Here is a 16,905-nt window from a genome sequence, read left to right as displayed (position 1 = left end):
AATGACGGGGGGCATGGGGCATAAATCTCTGGAGCTGGGTCTAGGCAAAGGCACGTGAAAATTTACTGTGGTTTCCACAAAATGACAGCAGAACCTAGTCTTTTAAAATGATTTCTAAGTTTTTTCTTTTGAACTACCGACCAGCTTCCAAACTGAGGTCCAGGTGTGGAGGCACCATATGCTGTAGCGTAGACAATTTTTCTGGCAATAGATGCCATTAGGCCAGGTGGTTGCCAAAAATATACAGTTAACATTTGATGTTGGGTCATCTTTCTTGGTGAGGCTGGAACATTCCATTCTCTGCAGGAAGGAGTTCTCACTGTGGCACTTTGAGGAGATTAATCAGAACCAGAAAATGAACACACAGAGTAAGCAGAGCAATATTTATGTAACCTCCAGCTCCCATCCCTATGAAACTACATTTTATAGTCGTATTCATTCTTCTTCAAGACATCTACAGATTAGTTATTTTTTATTTTCTTGCTATGTCTTAGGTTCCCAGTTGTTGAACTTTTTTCTCCATCTGGTGGGTCTTACATATTAGTAAGTACTAAAAGGTTCTGGTACTTTTAAAAATACTTAACTAAATAGTATAGCTAGTTACATATATTTAGTCAACTAAATAATTAGCTAATGCTGTCTTTGGCATCAATTCCCCAATGTAAATAAAGCTTCAGATATTATATCACTAAGCTTATCAGGTGAGTCATATTGGGAATTCCATATTTATACACTGCTCTTCACAACACTGATGCAAGAAGACAAAGGGGGTGTGAAGAGGAATGTATTATACTGATGTCTAATTAATATTATTTGCTGTACTAGAATTGGTATAATTTATTAGCCTATGTTACAAAACAGTCTAATGCTATTTACATTATGTATATAGACATAATAACATTCTTTTATGTTTAAATGATTTGACATACGCTCAATATTCTTACAATGAATTGGGACAAAGGAAAAAAGACCCATATTTAAAGATCTCCTTCTCTAGCTCAGCTATTTTAAATGACTCAGATTGGGACAGCAGCCAACCAGTGTAGCGTTTATGATAATTTATGCCAAAATATCATATGCAGAACATAAAAATGATGTCTGGTAGTTTAGACAGTACTATGATGTCTTTCTTTAACTGACCCTCTGATGTAAGGTCTGCATTTGCACAAGTAGCCATGAGAGAATTACATTAGCCTTCACAGACATGGAAAAAAATCAGTGGGAAGTCCAATTCTTTGTACAAAATAAAAGAGTCTCCTGAAGAAGAAGGGAAGATGTCTGAAAATGGTGAGACCAGTGGAGGGCTGAACACAGGTGTCCTGTGTATGGTTCACTGTGTTTTATAGTCTAACAGGCATTAGATGATATTGGACAGGTTCTGCAAAATCTCATTGTCCTCAAGAAACACACATACTTCAAGTCCTGAACAATCTACAGTCAGACAATCTGGGCTGATGAATTCAATCCTAAGCCCCTATAGTCTACTGAGTTCCAATGGTACTAGTAATGATGGCTAGTACTTAATGAGGTGCTCTATCCGTACTAATTCTTTAATTTTCACAATACAACTATATGGTACTTATGATTATTATACCCATTTCAAGGGTGGAAATTGAGGTATATAAATACTAAGGAATGTGCACAATAATATGCAGGAACACATGGAGGAGCCAGGATTCCGGTGCAGGGGGCCTGGCCTGATGCCTGAGCTCTGGACCACCTGAGACCTACCACTCCGAGGCTTAATGAGGACATGTCACAAATATGAATCACAATGTCCACTAGGACAGTGTGGCTGACTGCCAATTTTGGTGAGAGCCTTCACAAGCATCCTTTGCTGAAGGCAGGACAGGAGAATTGTCTGCAGAAATAAACAATGACGTTGATGATCGACAGACTGGACTCTAAGTTAATGTCTTTGGTAACCATGGGTGGGCCACACAAATATTGATGGGTGTGGGCCACTCTTCAGTAGCTTTATAGAGGAAGCACATTTCCCTGAAACTCTTTTTTTTTTTAAATTTAAAAATTGAGGTAGAGATTTTGGGAAAAATGGAGCAAGTGAGGAAATACAGAGATTCCTTTTCCCTAGAACAAATGGCTGAGAAGCTGTGAACATATCAAACACATTTAAAAAAATAATAGTACTCACATAACAAATCATCTACATTTGCTCCATAACGCACTTGGAAAAAGTACACTGCAGGAACAAGGCCAGGAGGAAGGAGACCAGCTCCATTTAGGTCTATGAAAGGATTATATGCAAATGTCCAAGTAAGAACTGGGCTGGGTAAAAGAAAACGTACATGGAACCTATTGAAAATTATAGAGCAACCCTCCCCCCACCAAGAGGCACGTGTAAAAAAGATATGTAGCACCCAAAACAAAGATGAAGAAAATAATAAAATATTCTGGAAGAACACTAGCTTTATCAAATATAATTTTACAAAATAGATTGTACTGTCAGGAAATTTAAAAGAGCAAAAATTCCAAGAAGCAAGACATCAAGGTTGAGATAAGATGATAAAATGACATTAAAGGCAGTGTGAAGAGAAGCAACAGAAAGATACTCCCAGATATGCAAGGAGTTAGGAGATCCTCCTTGAAAAATCTCCTCAAGACATACTCCTGTTGACTGGAAAAAAGTTTAAACTATTGAACTCGAGAATGAGAATGCTATTGTATGAATAGATGGCAAGGTCCCTGGGTCCCTTTAAATAGATAATTATGCTTATGCAGCTGTGGTCAAGATTATAACATAGAATTTGCATGCTATCATTACTGAAGAAATACAGGTACGTGATATTTTATTATTATATTATTAAAATAAATTGGAATGAGAAGCTTGCAAGCACTTATAATAAAAATTAATATGTTTAAAAAATAAAGAAACAACCCCCCCCCACAAAGATTGGGGCCTGAACTGAAGTTGGGAAATAGAGAATTAAAGGAATATGAATACGCTTGCCTATTTTGTTCAACAGGGTTTCTGTAGCTTTAATTTGTGAAGTGGATAAATCATAAAAGAGAAGCTTAGGCATATTATTTAAAATTGTATAGATAACCAAATTAAATTTAGAAATATACTATATGTCTTCTAAATAACCAGAGGGGTAAAAAAAGAGGAGAAGGGCATAAATCAAAAGTTATAAAGTTACAGTAGAGACATATTAAATAACTAAAAATAGCAGGTAAACTTAGTTAAAAATAATTAATGTAAGACTTATCTACTGAAAGACAGCACACAAAAATCACAGACCACTCTTGTGGATATGTACGCAAGTCATGAAGAAAATGCTATCAAAATAAAGCCACCAGCACATTAAAGAATGCACAGTGATTAACAGTCATTAAGCAGGGATGCAAGGATGGTGTGATTAATCACAATTCCCAGGACTCATTCATCTTAGGCTGCAGCATGAGATATGCTTTGCTTTTCTTCAAAAATTTAATGTCATAAATGCTCACTTATTTCAATGATAAAATGTGTCCTGGTTCAAGTGTCCAGTGACTTGAGGGATTGACATGATGTCACTCACATAAACACAAAAACTTCAATCAATTTGGCTCCTGTGAGTTTTCAACTTTTGCCTGTAAAGCCCACGGACCTGTTCTTGAACAAGACGGATGTTCTTCATGAAAAGAATATTCACTAAGGTTTTATAGCCCCATATCCTGAGGTAAGTGTCCTTGGGCTTTCTGGATTTATTACATGTATATAATTTCCTAATACACAGGCACACATATGTACACACATGCACACACATACATACGAGGGAGGAACCCCAAGAAAAACTCAATTATCTTCTGGAGGGCGGGCCCCTTGCAGTACAGGCTTGCCCCGCTAGGGAAGTGTTCTAGGAACCCATCTGTATCAGTGTACCAGGTGGCCATTGTTGTGAGAGGCTCTGTTTGGCTTCAGTGAATTTTTTTTGAAGACTTTTTTAATGCATTTGCCCATTTCATGATGGGTGATGTATGAGCACACCTGACTACATCGCACTGAGTGTTCAGCGTTTTTGACCAAAAACAGCATGGCCCCTATGCCCCACCCTCCCTATTCACCCAACTTTGCCCCAAGTGACTTTTTTTTTTGTTTCCTCAGATACAAAAAGTCATCAAAGGGAAATGTTTTGTTGATGTGGAAGAGGTGAAACAAAAAGCCGCAGAAGCACTAAAAGGCATCAAAATTGATGAGTCCAAAAACTGTTTTGAGCAATGGAAAAACATCTTGTAGGTGTAGTGTATTAAATGGAGGGTACTTTGAAGGTAACTGAAGTTTAAACATGTAAGAATAAATACACAATTTTTTATAAATAAATTCTAGGTTTTTTGGGTCCCCCTCATACATATATATGTACATAAAGGAAAAAAAAGCTCTGAAAAATATTTTCCTATCGATTCATTTACATACACAACTTACACAACTGTCTTACAGGCAGTTTAAGCATTTCCTTGATAATTTTCTCTCTGTGCAATCTCCCATGGCACCTGCTTCAGTTTCCTCATCTACACCATGGAGGCAGGAATAGTATCGATTTACTGGGTTATGGTTAGGAGTAAATGAGTTAATCCCTTATTTTGGTAAGCTTTAGATAGTGTCAGCTCCTATCATTTTATCAGTAACATCACCACCATCACTGGAGTGAATGGCATGATTGGAGTAGAACTTACATAATTTAGGACAACCTCTCTAAAAATAGTAAAATCAAAGAAACTTGAACTTAGAGGAACCTTAAAGCTTCAGCCTCACGGACACCATGTAACCCTCCCTAATTACTAATGTTCCTGTGCTGACATTGTACATGTATCCCCTGGACATTTCTGCTTCTCCATTCAAAGAGATTGTTTAGTATTTTAAAGATCTGATGGTGAATATCTCTGGCAATGACAGAGATAGATAAACATTCTCCATTGTAATCACATTTGTCCTCATGTCATACATGGAGAGAGAGGAAAGGGTGACCAACTTCTTTGATTGGTCCAGAACTGCTCACAGACATGGGACTTGGAGTTCAAAAACTGGGACAGCCAAGGTCATCTGGGATGAGTTAAAAACCTTAGGAGTAATTTACTGTCTTTTCTTCTCAATACAAAACAAATATAACCATAAACTTTTGTAAACATTTCCAATAAATTGTCTCAATAATTCAGTTGCCTTAGCTCCAATTCATTACTGCTAATGATTAAAAAAAATGTCCCAGCATTGACCACATTTTCAATACCTTATGAATATTTAGTTGTCTTTCTAAACAACCACAATAGAAGCCTTTAGTGAAACACAGTGCACTGGCTAAGTATATACGTTTTTATCCCTGTTGCCTTCCTCAATTTTAATGGAGCTCAGGAACGAGGTTTTCCTACTGGAGAGACTGACTTGGGTGTTAGAGACAGGAAAGATGAGAGCAGGGGGAGCTCTGAGACCCCACCAGCCCCAGCCACCTTCCCTGCGGAGCTCCAGAGAGCGGGCACACATGATGGCTCGTCACAGCAACAGACACATCTGATGACAGGACCCTTCTGTAGAGAAGCGGGGGGTCCTGGGGGAGAGAATCTGGAGATGACAGAGCAGTTGAAGAAGCCTGTCTCAGCACAGAAATGTCTAATCAGCATCTTAGCCTCAGTCTCAACATGACTGGATAGACAAGGCTCACTAGGCATTGGAAGATCTCAAAGCAACAGGAAAGACCACCAACAAACTTCTAGAAAAAGGTAAATGGAGGGAATAGACTATGCAGATAAGAAGGTAATACAAGGGAGGGAGGAAGAGAGAGTTGGGGCAGGGAGAGAGAGAGTGAGTGAGAGAATAACGATAGGATTTTCAAAGAAAAAAGAGAGGAGTGGGGTGCTTTAAAAGAAAGATTACAATTGAAGGCCACAAAAGTAAGAAAACATTTGTTGTCAGGTATTAAAAAACAAACAAAACAAAAACCCCCAGAAATCTGTAAGAAAAAATAAAAAATATCTCCCAAAACAAAAAGATAAAGGGATGACATTTGAAAAGAAAACATAAGAACATTAAAACACGAACCTAATGTGTTAAGAATTCAGGAGGCAAAAATATAAAGAACGAAGGGGAATAGTATTAAAACCCTTTTCCCCCATATGGAATGAAGATACAATGAGATTAAAACACATTAGTAACCTAAGAATAAATGAAAGTCCCTAAAGCTTCCAAAAAGGAGGAGGTAAACATAATCAGAATAGCAGCAGGCTCCTTGGCAGCCACAGGAGATGGAAGACAGTGATGTCATGCCCATAAAACTCCAAGGGAGAGGGAATTCTCCCCCTGAACTCTGTTCTCAGACTCTCTGTCACCGGTAAAGCTGGGAAAGTTCAACTCCCGGAAACTTTCTCAGACAGTGCAAAGAGGTTGTCCCCCGAATGCGGTGTAAACACATCAGGAAACAATATGTCAGGCCTGTCACAGAGAAACAAGGGGGATGAGGCCCAGCACGACAGGTTCAGGTTGGAATAAAGATGGCAGCCCCATGGGTGAGGTCTGCAGGGGAAAAACCAGTTGAGAGGTTCTCTGACAGGCCAGACAGTACAGGGAGTGCTGGGAGAAGCCTGTGACGTCCTCACCTCCTCCTTTTCCTGTCCTAACCGCACTTTCTCTATGAGGGGTGTCCACACTCTCCACCTCCTGCCCTCACTGCTCCCATCTGCTCTACCTTGCTCTGTTTTTGCCTTTTGATCCATGGCTCTTATCACCTTCCAAAATATGCCATAATTTAAAAATACATTATGCTTATTGCTGACTTTTTCCCAATAACCTCAAGGACAGGGACCTTTTTACACTCACTAATGTGTACCAACAGCCTGACACACAGTAGGCACTCAACTTATATAGGTTCAATGAATCAATGCCATATATATAGATGTGTGTGTGTGTGTATATATATGGTTTTAGGTAAAAAAAAACCTAAGCAGACAAAATTCAGGCAATTAAGTTTTAGAAAAGTAAAATTTAATATACAAAAGAACAGAATCAGGATATCCTACTTAGCCTGCAAGGACTGATAAATAATAATGTGAACAATGAATAATAATGAAATGTTACCACATCGGGAGATTGGAGGCCAGGGAAGTTGATGTTAAGAGAGAGCTTAGTGATGTGAGTAATTCAATGTGATGCAAAAGGGCTACATCCTCCCCCGTGATGACTCAGGGAATAATCTCTAACAGCAATAAATAGAACATAATAATTATGCATATTATTTAGAAATATTGGAACAGAGACCAGAAGAAAAGGCAAAGTAATAGAAATTTTTGCTCTGGTTACTGGAACTAGGGGTGAGTTTGTGGCTGGGGCAGGAATGTCAATTTCTCATAGTGAACTTTAAAGTACCACATGTCTTTTTAAAATATCTGCATGTCTTTACTAAATAAAAATCAATTAAAATAATAGATGTCAGAAGCAAAAATCTAGATTTAGTTTAAGTGTTGAATTTTGAGAATTTAAATGGATTCTTCTCTTTAGATCTTGTTTATTTAAATTAAGAAAACACATAATAAGTGCATCAAAAATGAAAAATCCCTTATTGTTGGAATTTTGTCTGACAGAAAAGTGTAATAAGGCTGCAAAAATGTGGCAGCCGTGGGTGAAGGGTGGTTTTTTGTGGATTCCTGTCTTGCCTTGGAGCCAGACAAAAGCAAACATTGTAGAAGACCGTGGGCTCTTTCCTTTGTGACAGCTGCATTCCTGGTGACCACAGTCAGATACATATTAAGAATTTGCTTTCTGTTTCAGGTTGTTTTAACCTGAACTTATATGGAACCTGTAGGAAGATGAATCAAGTTGAATATAAAAATGTTTTATGCTCTCGTGTGGCCATATTTTTTTCTTGCAACAGTATTTCTTCATGGAAATGAGGCCTTGTCTTGCAAGTGGTGTTTTAATTGAAAATGTAATTCATCTAAACGAGTTAGTTTGAGAGTCTCTTTGGTTTTGAGGATATGGTTTAAAACTCTATGCATGCCTATAAAAGTGCAATGAAAAACATGTAACATTTATTGGAAATGTCACAAATAAAATAAGGACTGTGTAAACAGAAACCCAAGGAAAGAAAAAGAAGAATAAGAAAATTCTAAACTGTGGGAATCATATTCAGACCTATCAAAAAATCTCATAGCCACATGCTAAAGTTAATGCATAAGTCTTATTTTCCTTCTAGACCTTAACAAGTCTCGAAGGGTAGATTCTCAAGTTTACAATTGGTGAAGATGAGATGCTTGGCAAAATCATGTTTTACAGGGGGCACTGGAATGACAACACAACATGTCAACCAAAACTAACCTGAATTCTTAAGCAAATGCTAAGGTGAATTGCAAAATAAATTATTAAATTCCTGTATCAAGTTTGGAAGTCAATTAGTCTGATTTCCTTCAAGTTAAAGCTCTTTCAAAGTTACGTGAGTAACTGTATTCATCTACTCAAACTTCCTAGTCCTGTAAGGTCAGAGATTTTTTTTTTTTTTTAATTCAGTGAAACTCTTTTATGGAGGAGGGACGGGGAGGCAGGGAAAAAGGAGAGGGATTCTGGTGAGAAAAACGACTTAATATAGACACATCACAGGCAGGGCTACATGGGAGAGATATTTGCAAATCAACACTTTTCAAGGGGTGTCTAAAGAAGAGTTTTAAACAACCAACTTTGAACTGACAGAATGATTAAAAATGCTTGTTTAATATTCAGTCAATATCCAAACAGCCACCCTATACCTGACCCACTTCTTTCCTTTCCCTTTGCCTTGCCCTCATAAAAATACAATATAAAGACCAACAAAGGAAACTCGCCTGAAATGACACATTACCAATACATTTCAGTCTACTGATGAATCACCGGGTTCTCTGGTTTTTAAAGTTGTGTTTTCAGAAACACGTGTCCTTAGGATGATTTGGCCTTTAATACAGACAAAGTGCTCCCTCATCCAGTACTCCCAAGAGTTTATCCAAAATTCTTCAGCACAGTAATGGGCCTATGAGACCTTGTGTGGACAGAGCCGTATGCATCCAGGTCCTTCCAGACAGGTGGAGCATGGAGTAAAGTCTGTGCCCAGACACTGGGTGCCCTGTGAGCAGCCTCTCGCAGCAGGAAAATCCTGCTTGGTGGTCAGGTCACTGCCCGCCCCCCACCTTCTCCTCCCCTCTCAACACAACTGCTCCTCCCTCTTACTCTTAGAAGTGATTTTGTTTTTGTCACTGGGAAGAGAAAACGATGAGTAAGGCTGCCCCCTCCCAGTCCTGCTCGGCTCCCTCCAAAGGTGCCCTCACAGGTCCCTGCCACACCTGCTTCCTCCAGCCTGCTCCCCATCATTTCTGGAGGTGCACAGCAACTGCACCAGCTCCCATGTGAACATGAGAGAACCAGCAGCAAGCCTTCCCTTCTTGATTTTATAACATCAAAACCCAACAGAAGTAAGTCCAACCTATTAATTCAATGTGCAGAAAAACCAAATGATACAGGCATTTACAAGTAAAGAGAATGAAGAAATGTAAGGCCGACCAAAGCTAAGTAAATGAAAGCTGGTGCCATAGTGTTAATTTTATTAAAAAAATAGAGCATAAGATGGAGAGCAATATTAGGGGTAAGAACAGTCATTATTTAATGATAAAGAGTAATTTACGCAGAAGCTGCAATCCCACCTAACAACATAAAGGGACATATTAATGTTCAGTATAAAATAAAATTAAAAGGAACAACTGAAAACTAAATAATCACAATGTGAGATTTAAAAACTCTTCTTTCAGAAACAGAGACACAAGATAGACAAAAAGTCAGAGCATATTTGAATAAATGACTCAGGAACTTGTTCTAATTGTCATAGAAAACAACGTACTCCAACACAGCACACACATTCCTTCCTTCCCCTGGGAAACATCTGTAAAATCTCCCACTCCTAAGCCATAAAGGAAGTCTTGAAAATTCTAACAATGATATAATATTGATTCTTTCTTTGACTTTAATGTACCAACATCTGAAATAACAAAAACATTACCCAATGCCTCCATAAATTTGGAAATGCAAAACCACAAACATTCTAAGTAATTTACAAATCTGAGAGTAAGGTAATCCTGCCTAATTGTACCTAAACACAGTATCTTGTGTTCTTCCCCCCAGTCTTGATGCTGAGTCAAGCTTCCAGTTTTCAACAAATACATACCGAAGCACTGACTGGTAAACTAACAGGGACTATGTGGCCATATACATAGATTATTAGCAGTAAAATCTACTCCATCTGCCTGTCCATCATCTATCCATCCATCTATTTATCTACCTTTTAATAATCTCATTATCTATCACCTATTTGTCATTTACAAATTCTACCTATCGATCGTAGGCTTTTTTTAATGTTTATTTCAAAATAGTTGAAGTATATGCCATAGCACTATTATTAGATGATAGTTATGCTGAGTATGGGGTGCTTGGTGAATGTTACAGTCAATCATGATGAGGCCTAGGGAACAGAATATACAACTCTTATTAGAAATTTGGGTATTATTTAATCTCCGTAACCAGGTAAGTTCTCTGAAAAACAGCATATTCTCAAGGTGTCTTTCTGCCATTGGTCATACTGATACACAAATAAACAAACAAATAAATAAATAACACAACCAATACACATACTTATGTACCACAATAAAACAAATGAGCCAAAAACAAACAAGAAGAAAATAATCCCTTCAAAGTACAAAAGTTTTTACAGAGCTACCTAGGGCGGATTTTTAGGTGTGAAATGACAAATCCCGATTTAGGAAGCTAGTTAACTTTTATATCCCCACTGATTCTGCAATGGTTTCTATATTAATATTTGAGTGACTGAGGCAATAAGTCATATCAGTTTTGCTTCTGGTTAATTCTGTTTGTCCGTATTTTATTGTTGTTCAGTTACAGGTGTATGCAATTTCTCCCCACCACTGCCCCCACCCCAGCCATCCCCACCTACTTCCCTTGCTTCCACCCCTCCTTGGTTTTGTCCATGTGCCCTTTACAGTTGTTCCTGAAAACCCTTCCCCCCCTGTAACTGGACTTGCACTAGGAATGTATTTTAACACTTGTCATTACCAGCCTGAATGCATTTGAAACTCATTGTTTTGGTGTTAAGTGACATTTTCCCAGGAGAGATTCAGTTAGGTATCTTCTTTGTACCAAGATACTGTCACACCCAGGTGATCACTGAGTTTCAAGTCATGATACTCATACCTGAATTGGTGACTTCACACTTCCAGTGAACCTCGCTCTAAAGGGAATGTCAATTACAGAGAGGCCGTAACACTTCTGGTTTCCCTGATTAAACAGAGGTTAAATGCCTTTTCAAAGGGGATACTGTGGGGAGAGGACATGCACCTAAGAACAGGAGGTGTGACCCGAGGGAGGTGACTTCTCTGTGCATGAGACATGGGTAGCCTGTCTCTCAGAAGAACAGGACAGTAGAGCACTGGAGCCCAGAGAACACATCTTCTCAGATTCTGTAAAGCCATTTGCAAGTATCTTCATTCATCTGTGAGTTTGCTTAAGCTCAGCAACGCTGGCACTCATCCCATAGTGAAAAGGAAAGAAAAGAAGAAGATTGTGCCAAGTAGCGGAAATCCTTCCCATCTACCACTGTGGTGTCACGGAGAAGTCTCTGCCTTGAAGTCATTGTAGAGCGGCATTCCAAACTCGAGAGTAATATAGAGCTGAGTTACTAAAAGAAGAAACAGTCTAACACAATTCCCAAGTATCCCAGAAAACAACTTTGAAATCGAAGAGGGGCTGCTGGGCAGGAACAGCTACGTAACTTATAAAATTCAGTGCACGAGGAAAATCATTAGACATTTCAAGGTGGAGACAGCAGAGAATGAAACCAGGCGTTTCTGAGTGCAGGGCCCTGGGCAGGTCAGATCCCAGACCCCGGAAGTGAGTCCTGCTGCTAGTTTATTCTCAGTTACTCAGATAATTAAATGAACTGAAATGTTCTCATTTTTGGCATTCCTGTGATTTAAATCCTTTCATACACAGGTACCATGGAAGTGATCAGGGTTCTTTTTATTCCTTTGATGACTTATACACCACTGGGTGGTTAATATTTTTATGGCTCGTATCGAAAAGAGATGAGACACACGTAAAAATGACTGCCCTTTTGCTGTCATTAAAAGTGTTGAATCTTCTGTTTCTACATGTGCAACCTGATGGATGTAGTTACTGACCTAGTCATCTTGGTTGTAAAAGGAGCTATTCCATTAATGGGTTTGTAAGGAGTCACCAACCTATAGGCAACAGTAATATGCCCACCCAAAGATCATGTGCAGAGGATTACAGAGAGAGGGTATTTTTGTACAGATTGCTAAAATGAGAAAACAAGGCATTTATTTGATCACAACATGTTTCATCTAAATTCTTCCTCTGCATTCCTAGAAGAATACTGCAGAGAGGGGAAAAGTATCCTGTTACCATCTGGAAAGTATTTCCTGTTGAATCTTCAATCCATTGTCCAGGAAAGCTTACATACTATGGGTTTATGCTTCGAAAGCTAGCTAGTTAAGATAAATTACATAAAGAGCCACTCCATTTAGATAAACTGAGAAATAGAAAGGAAATAAATAGCTGTGTGATTTATAGTTCTTGTTTCAAAAACAAGTGATAAAAATGCTTGATTCACACTAAAATGAAGACAGAGGCATCTGAGCTATGGGGTGGGGGTAGGGGATGACTATGTATTGCTAGTCTGTCCCAAGGCCACTGCAGAGACAGACTTGCCTAGCACAAGGAAGAGAGACCAGAGGCTGTGTGTCAGTTCAGCTCCCTTCCCGAAAAGCAGCTGGGAATCGCCTAAGCCCCGTCATTTAGCCATGAAGCTCATGCTAGCTGGAGCCAACCAGACTTTTTAAGATCATCTTCTTCCAGCAAGGAGAACCGCCCCCCCTCCCCCGCCCCAGAGGTTTATGACCTGGGATCCCCATTCTGCTAATGATCCAGGAGCCTGACGGGACTCCAGCTGCACAAGTCTCAGGCATTCCATTTGGATGCTGATGCAGGAGGTCAGGGGTTCAAACCAGCAGAGCAGTTTTTCTTTTTCATTTAAGTTACAAATGAGAAGGCTGCAGATTAAGATGTTTTAAAGATCCCACTCCCCAATCCTTTTGGGAGCCTACTACAAATTGAACATGAAACACCAAATTGCACCCCGTTGAATCCTGCCATTCAGTTGGCTGAGTGAGGTGTGAGAGAATGACCTATTGCAGTCACTCTGGCTTCATGAGGCCATTGGAGGGACACCCAGGACACTGGCACTTGGAGAGGGCCCCACACCTCATTGGAGACAAACTCTAATAACAAAAACATGCTCTCATGTTCAGAAAAATAAAACTGGGGCTTTCTGTCTACTTAATCAGGAACAAAAAATTGTCAATATTCTGGGCAAGAGAGAAATGTATCTCACATCTCAAAGGAAAACAAAGCAACTTTTTAAATTGAAATCTATTTTCCCAATTCAATTGTTAAAACAAAACTCCAGAAGGATTATATGTGTGTATAATACATATATAAATATAGATAGATAGATAGATAGATAGTACGTTCATTCTTCTGTACTTCGTTATTGATAGTTTTGCTTCACAGACAAAATAAGTAAATGTTGCGAATTTGATCCTTTTACAGCAAAATTAAACCAACCAATATTAATTGAGTATTTAGCACATATGCTGTACAAAGAACATTTACATGGATTTGCTCAGCATGCCCTCCCCTACGTTCCTCTAATTACATACAAGATGGGCAGACAAAGGGAGACTGGCACCCAAGTCGGGGGCTTCACAGCCCACACCTTTAACCACATGCAGTCTGCCCAGCAGACACTGTATACTCCCTTTGGCCCACAAGCATCATCCAGGCCCACTAAGTCCACTCCATGCAGAGGTGTGGGATGGGAGCCAGGATCCTTGTCCTACCTGTTCCATAGGAACCTATGGGACCCGCTTGCCCTCCAGCCCCTGCTCTTGGCTGGGGTGCGGCAGGAACCACCTTTGTCCTCCTAAGGACTCTTCCAGCAGGAAAGCACGCCATTAGGTTTCCAGCCAGGATTTGTATTCTTTTCCAAAGCTTTCTCTTTTAGGGGAAAACACACATTTAAAAATGTGAGACAAACAAATCAAAGAGTTAAGGTGGGGCCTCTGGGTTATTCCTAGGTAAATCTGTGCCATATTTTAAAAAAAAAGTATTTTATTGTTGTATTGTTGGGGCTCTCTCAATGTGTTTTCCACCTGCTGCCATACACCAGATGGAACTTCCCCCAGACCCTTCTATCCCAAATTGTGCCTTTCCTTTCAGCACACAGAGCTCTTGCCAGAATTTGCCTATAATGATGGACCTGAATGAGATATGTGTAGAATATAGGACATGGAAGAACACAGAGATGTCTTTGGCTTTAGATCCCTCAAAGATAGAAGAACACACTGTAGGGAAGCAGAGAAGACCCAGTGAAAAAAAGTGATGGGCAGAACATCCCTTAAGTATATACATACTTACAATAGAGCATAAGGGATATACGACATCCACTTAAAAATCTCTTTGAAGGAATCAGTAAGCATGAAGCAAAAAGGGAACCAGAGACATACTCTATGAAGGCTTTTGGGAAGAAGCGGGACGTTGGAGGAGAAAAGGCAGAGTGAGGGGGTAGATTCCCAAATGGGCTATTCATGGGAGGAAGGGGTGGTTGTTTCCTGATTCCCATCTCTGAGGTCTGAGGTTGTGAGCCCAGAGTGTGGAATGGGGAGAAGGAGGAATGCTGGAGGAGACCAGAGGGAATATCAAATCAATGTCCTGGGAGGGAGTAGATGACTGGGCAAGGGTGTTAGTATTGGCTGCCATCCTGGGGTGGCCGTGTGAGATGGTGACCATAGTTTTTGAGTGAGAACAGGGGCTTGTAAATTTTCTGGCAGTATTTCACTACTGAGCTCCATGTATGGAGTGGGTTATAAGTTGGGTGTAACCAGGTTGGATCTCCCAGGAAGGATAAGGGAGCAAGAATTTGGGATTCCAACGCCCTCCATCCTGTGACTCTGCTTGCCTTGCAGGTTGCCCTTCCCCACCTGACTAGAGCTGGCTTACTAAGGCCAGGCCTGTTGTAGCCCATGGAGCGGTGAAAGGGGGAGGCACAGTCTGCAGGATACACACAGACGGACCTGCCTCACTTTTGCTGGCATCCTGCCAGCCAGATGATGATTTGGGCAGGAGGATGGGGAACCCTGGCTGGGGCAGGGCCAGCAACTCTGTGAGATGGTGGGTCCCAGTCCCTGAGGGCACAGGTGGGCTGGGAGTACAGGATCTTCTCAGGGAGGCCCATCTCGGCACCCTAGTGGGAAGAAAGATCCTACCCTCTCAAATGTTGTTAAGGGGCCTCATCTGTATCTTGAGCAAGTGACCCAGGGATCACACAGGTCAGAGAAGGAGGTAGACAGACAGTGCCTCTCGCCCTCTTGTATTTTACCGTCTCCATGAAAAGTATCCATTTTATGACTGAAGCCTCAGTTCAGCAAGCCTGGGATCCATATTCCAGCTGTTTTTAAAGCCATCCTCCCTCCCTCTACAACGCAGAGAGCCTCGTGCATGGCTTCCTCTAACCGACTCCATTCAGTAAGCCTCAGAAAAGACAGAGTGCTTCCATGTGCACCAACATGGACGGACCTTGTGAACATCATGCTAAGTGACACAAGTCAGATGGAAAAAGTCAAGAACTATATGATTTCACTCATATGTGGGATATGAAACTGAAAGCACAACAAATAAGATAAACAAATGAATAAAAGACTCATAGACACAGACAACAGTATGGTGGTTACCACAGGGGAAGGGGACTACAGGGAGAAAAAGGTAAAGGGGGCCAAATATATGGAGACAAATGGAGACTTGACTGTGGGAGGTGAACACACAATGCAATATATAGATGACGTATTTATTATACAGGGTCCAGCAGAAGTAAAGCTTGTTTGAGTGTGATTGGTAGGTACACAAATGTGTCACACGAGATGGACAACAATTTGAACATTTCACCTAAAATGTTACATGGTGTGCTTGAGTGTGATATTGTTATGTTACATACTTACATGCTTATGATTTTATAATAAAAGATTTTACAATGAAAAGGGGTATTATTTGTGCTGGAGCCTGTAGAATTGGACCCTTGAATCCATATGTATTCATTAATCAATGTCACCCTAAAAATTTAATAAATTTTTTAAAAGAAATAGTAGGAAGGAGACAGGAGCCTGGGAACCAAAACATTATCCCCACATAATGTTTAAATACTGTCACCCCAGGCAGCATGCAGATTAAAGAGAAAATCTAACAGGATGCTACTGTAAGAACTTCCACTTGTCAGTCACAAGATTTCCCAGATGACGTTTTAAAGCTCACTTGTTTAGGTCCTTGTGCCTTTTGCCTCTTTGCTGTTAGGGATTACGTGATGGTACTCAGTGCTTCTACCCTCTAGAAACAGGGGTTCCTAGGACTTCCTGAGTATATTTACAAAACTACCAAACCAATTCCAATGCACATGGTGGTCTTACCTGGGAGGACACGCAGACACTTTGCAAGGCACCACCCCTGTGACGGGCCGGGTGTTGGGATTGCAGAATGATGTATTTACTTGAAACCTCAGGTCTCTGTAGCAGCCTTCTCGTGTGGTCATCTGCCCTATGTGAAAGGGTGAGATGCAAGATAAAGACTCACAGACATGTTCCATGGTAAAAGGCAAAGAAAAGCTAATGAAGACTCATTGAAAAAAACTTCACCATATTTGCAAGTCTTTGTGTTACTGACCAATTTGCCAACTGTAGATATTATACTTTCCTGACTGGTCTTCATGATTTTTATTAGTGAATTTCATCAGTTCTAAGGTATATGCATTTTCCTCCTACATTTTA

The 16,905-nt window shown here is 40.1% G+C and overlaps 1 protein-coding gene across 4 annotated transcripts in view; it reads right to left on the bottom strand.

Moving 5' to 3' along the window:
* The window catches only part of ADAMTS16 (ADAM metallopeptidase with thrombospondin type 1 motif 16), a 124,185-nt gene that overhangs the window by 22,432 nt on the left and 84,848 nt on the right, over positions 1-16,905 (bottom strand). For 3 of the 4 annotated variants that reach the window (XM_045186399.2, XM_045186400.2, XM_045186401.2), the window contains one exon: positions 16,549-16,675. In XM_045186399.2, the coding sequence (XP_045042334.2) occupies positions 16,549-16,675 (127 nt within the window). The remainder of the gene's footprint in view (positions 1-16,548; positions 16,676-16,905) is intronic. The other variant, XM_045186402.2, reaches the window with a different exon arrangement.

This window comes from Desmodus rotundus, chromosome 1 (genome assembly GCF_022682495.2).
Source record: "Desmodus rotundus isolate HL8 chromosome 1, HLdesRot8A.1, whole genome shotgun sequence".
Classification (NCBI taxonomy): Eukaryota; Metazoa; Chordata; class Mammalia; order Chiroptera; family Phyllostomidae; genus Desmodus; species Desmodus rotundus.
This window is presented reverse-complemented; position numbering and strand designations above follow the sequence as displayed.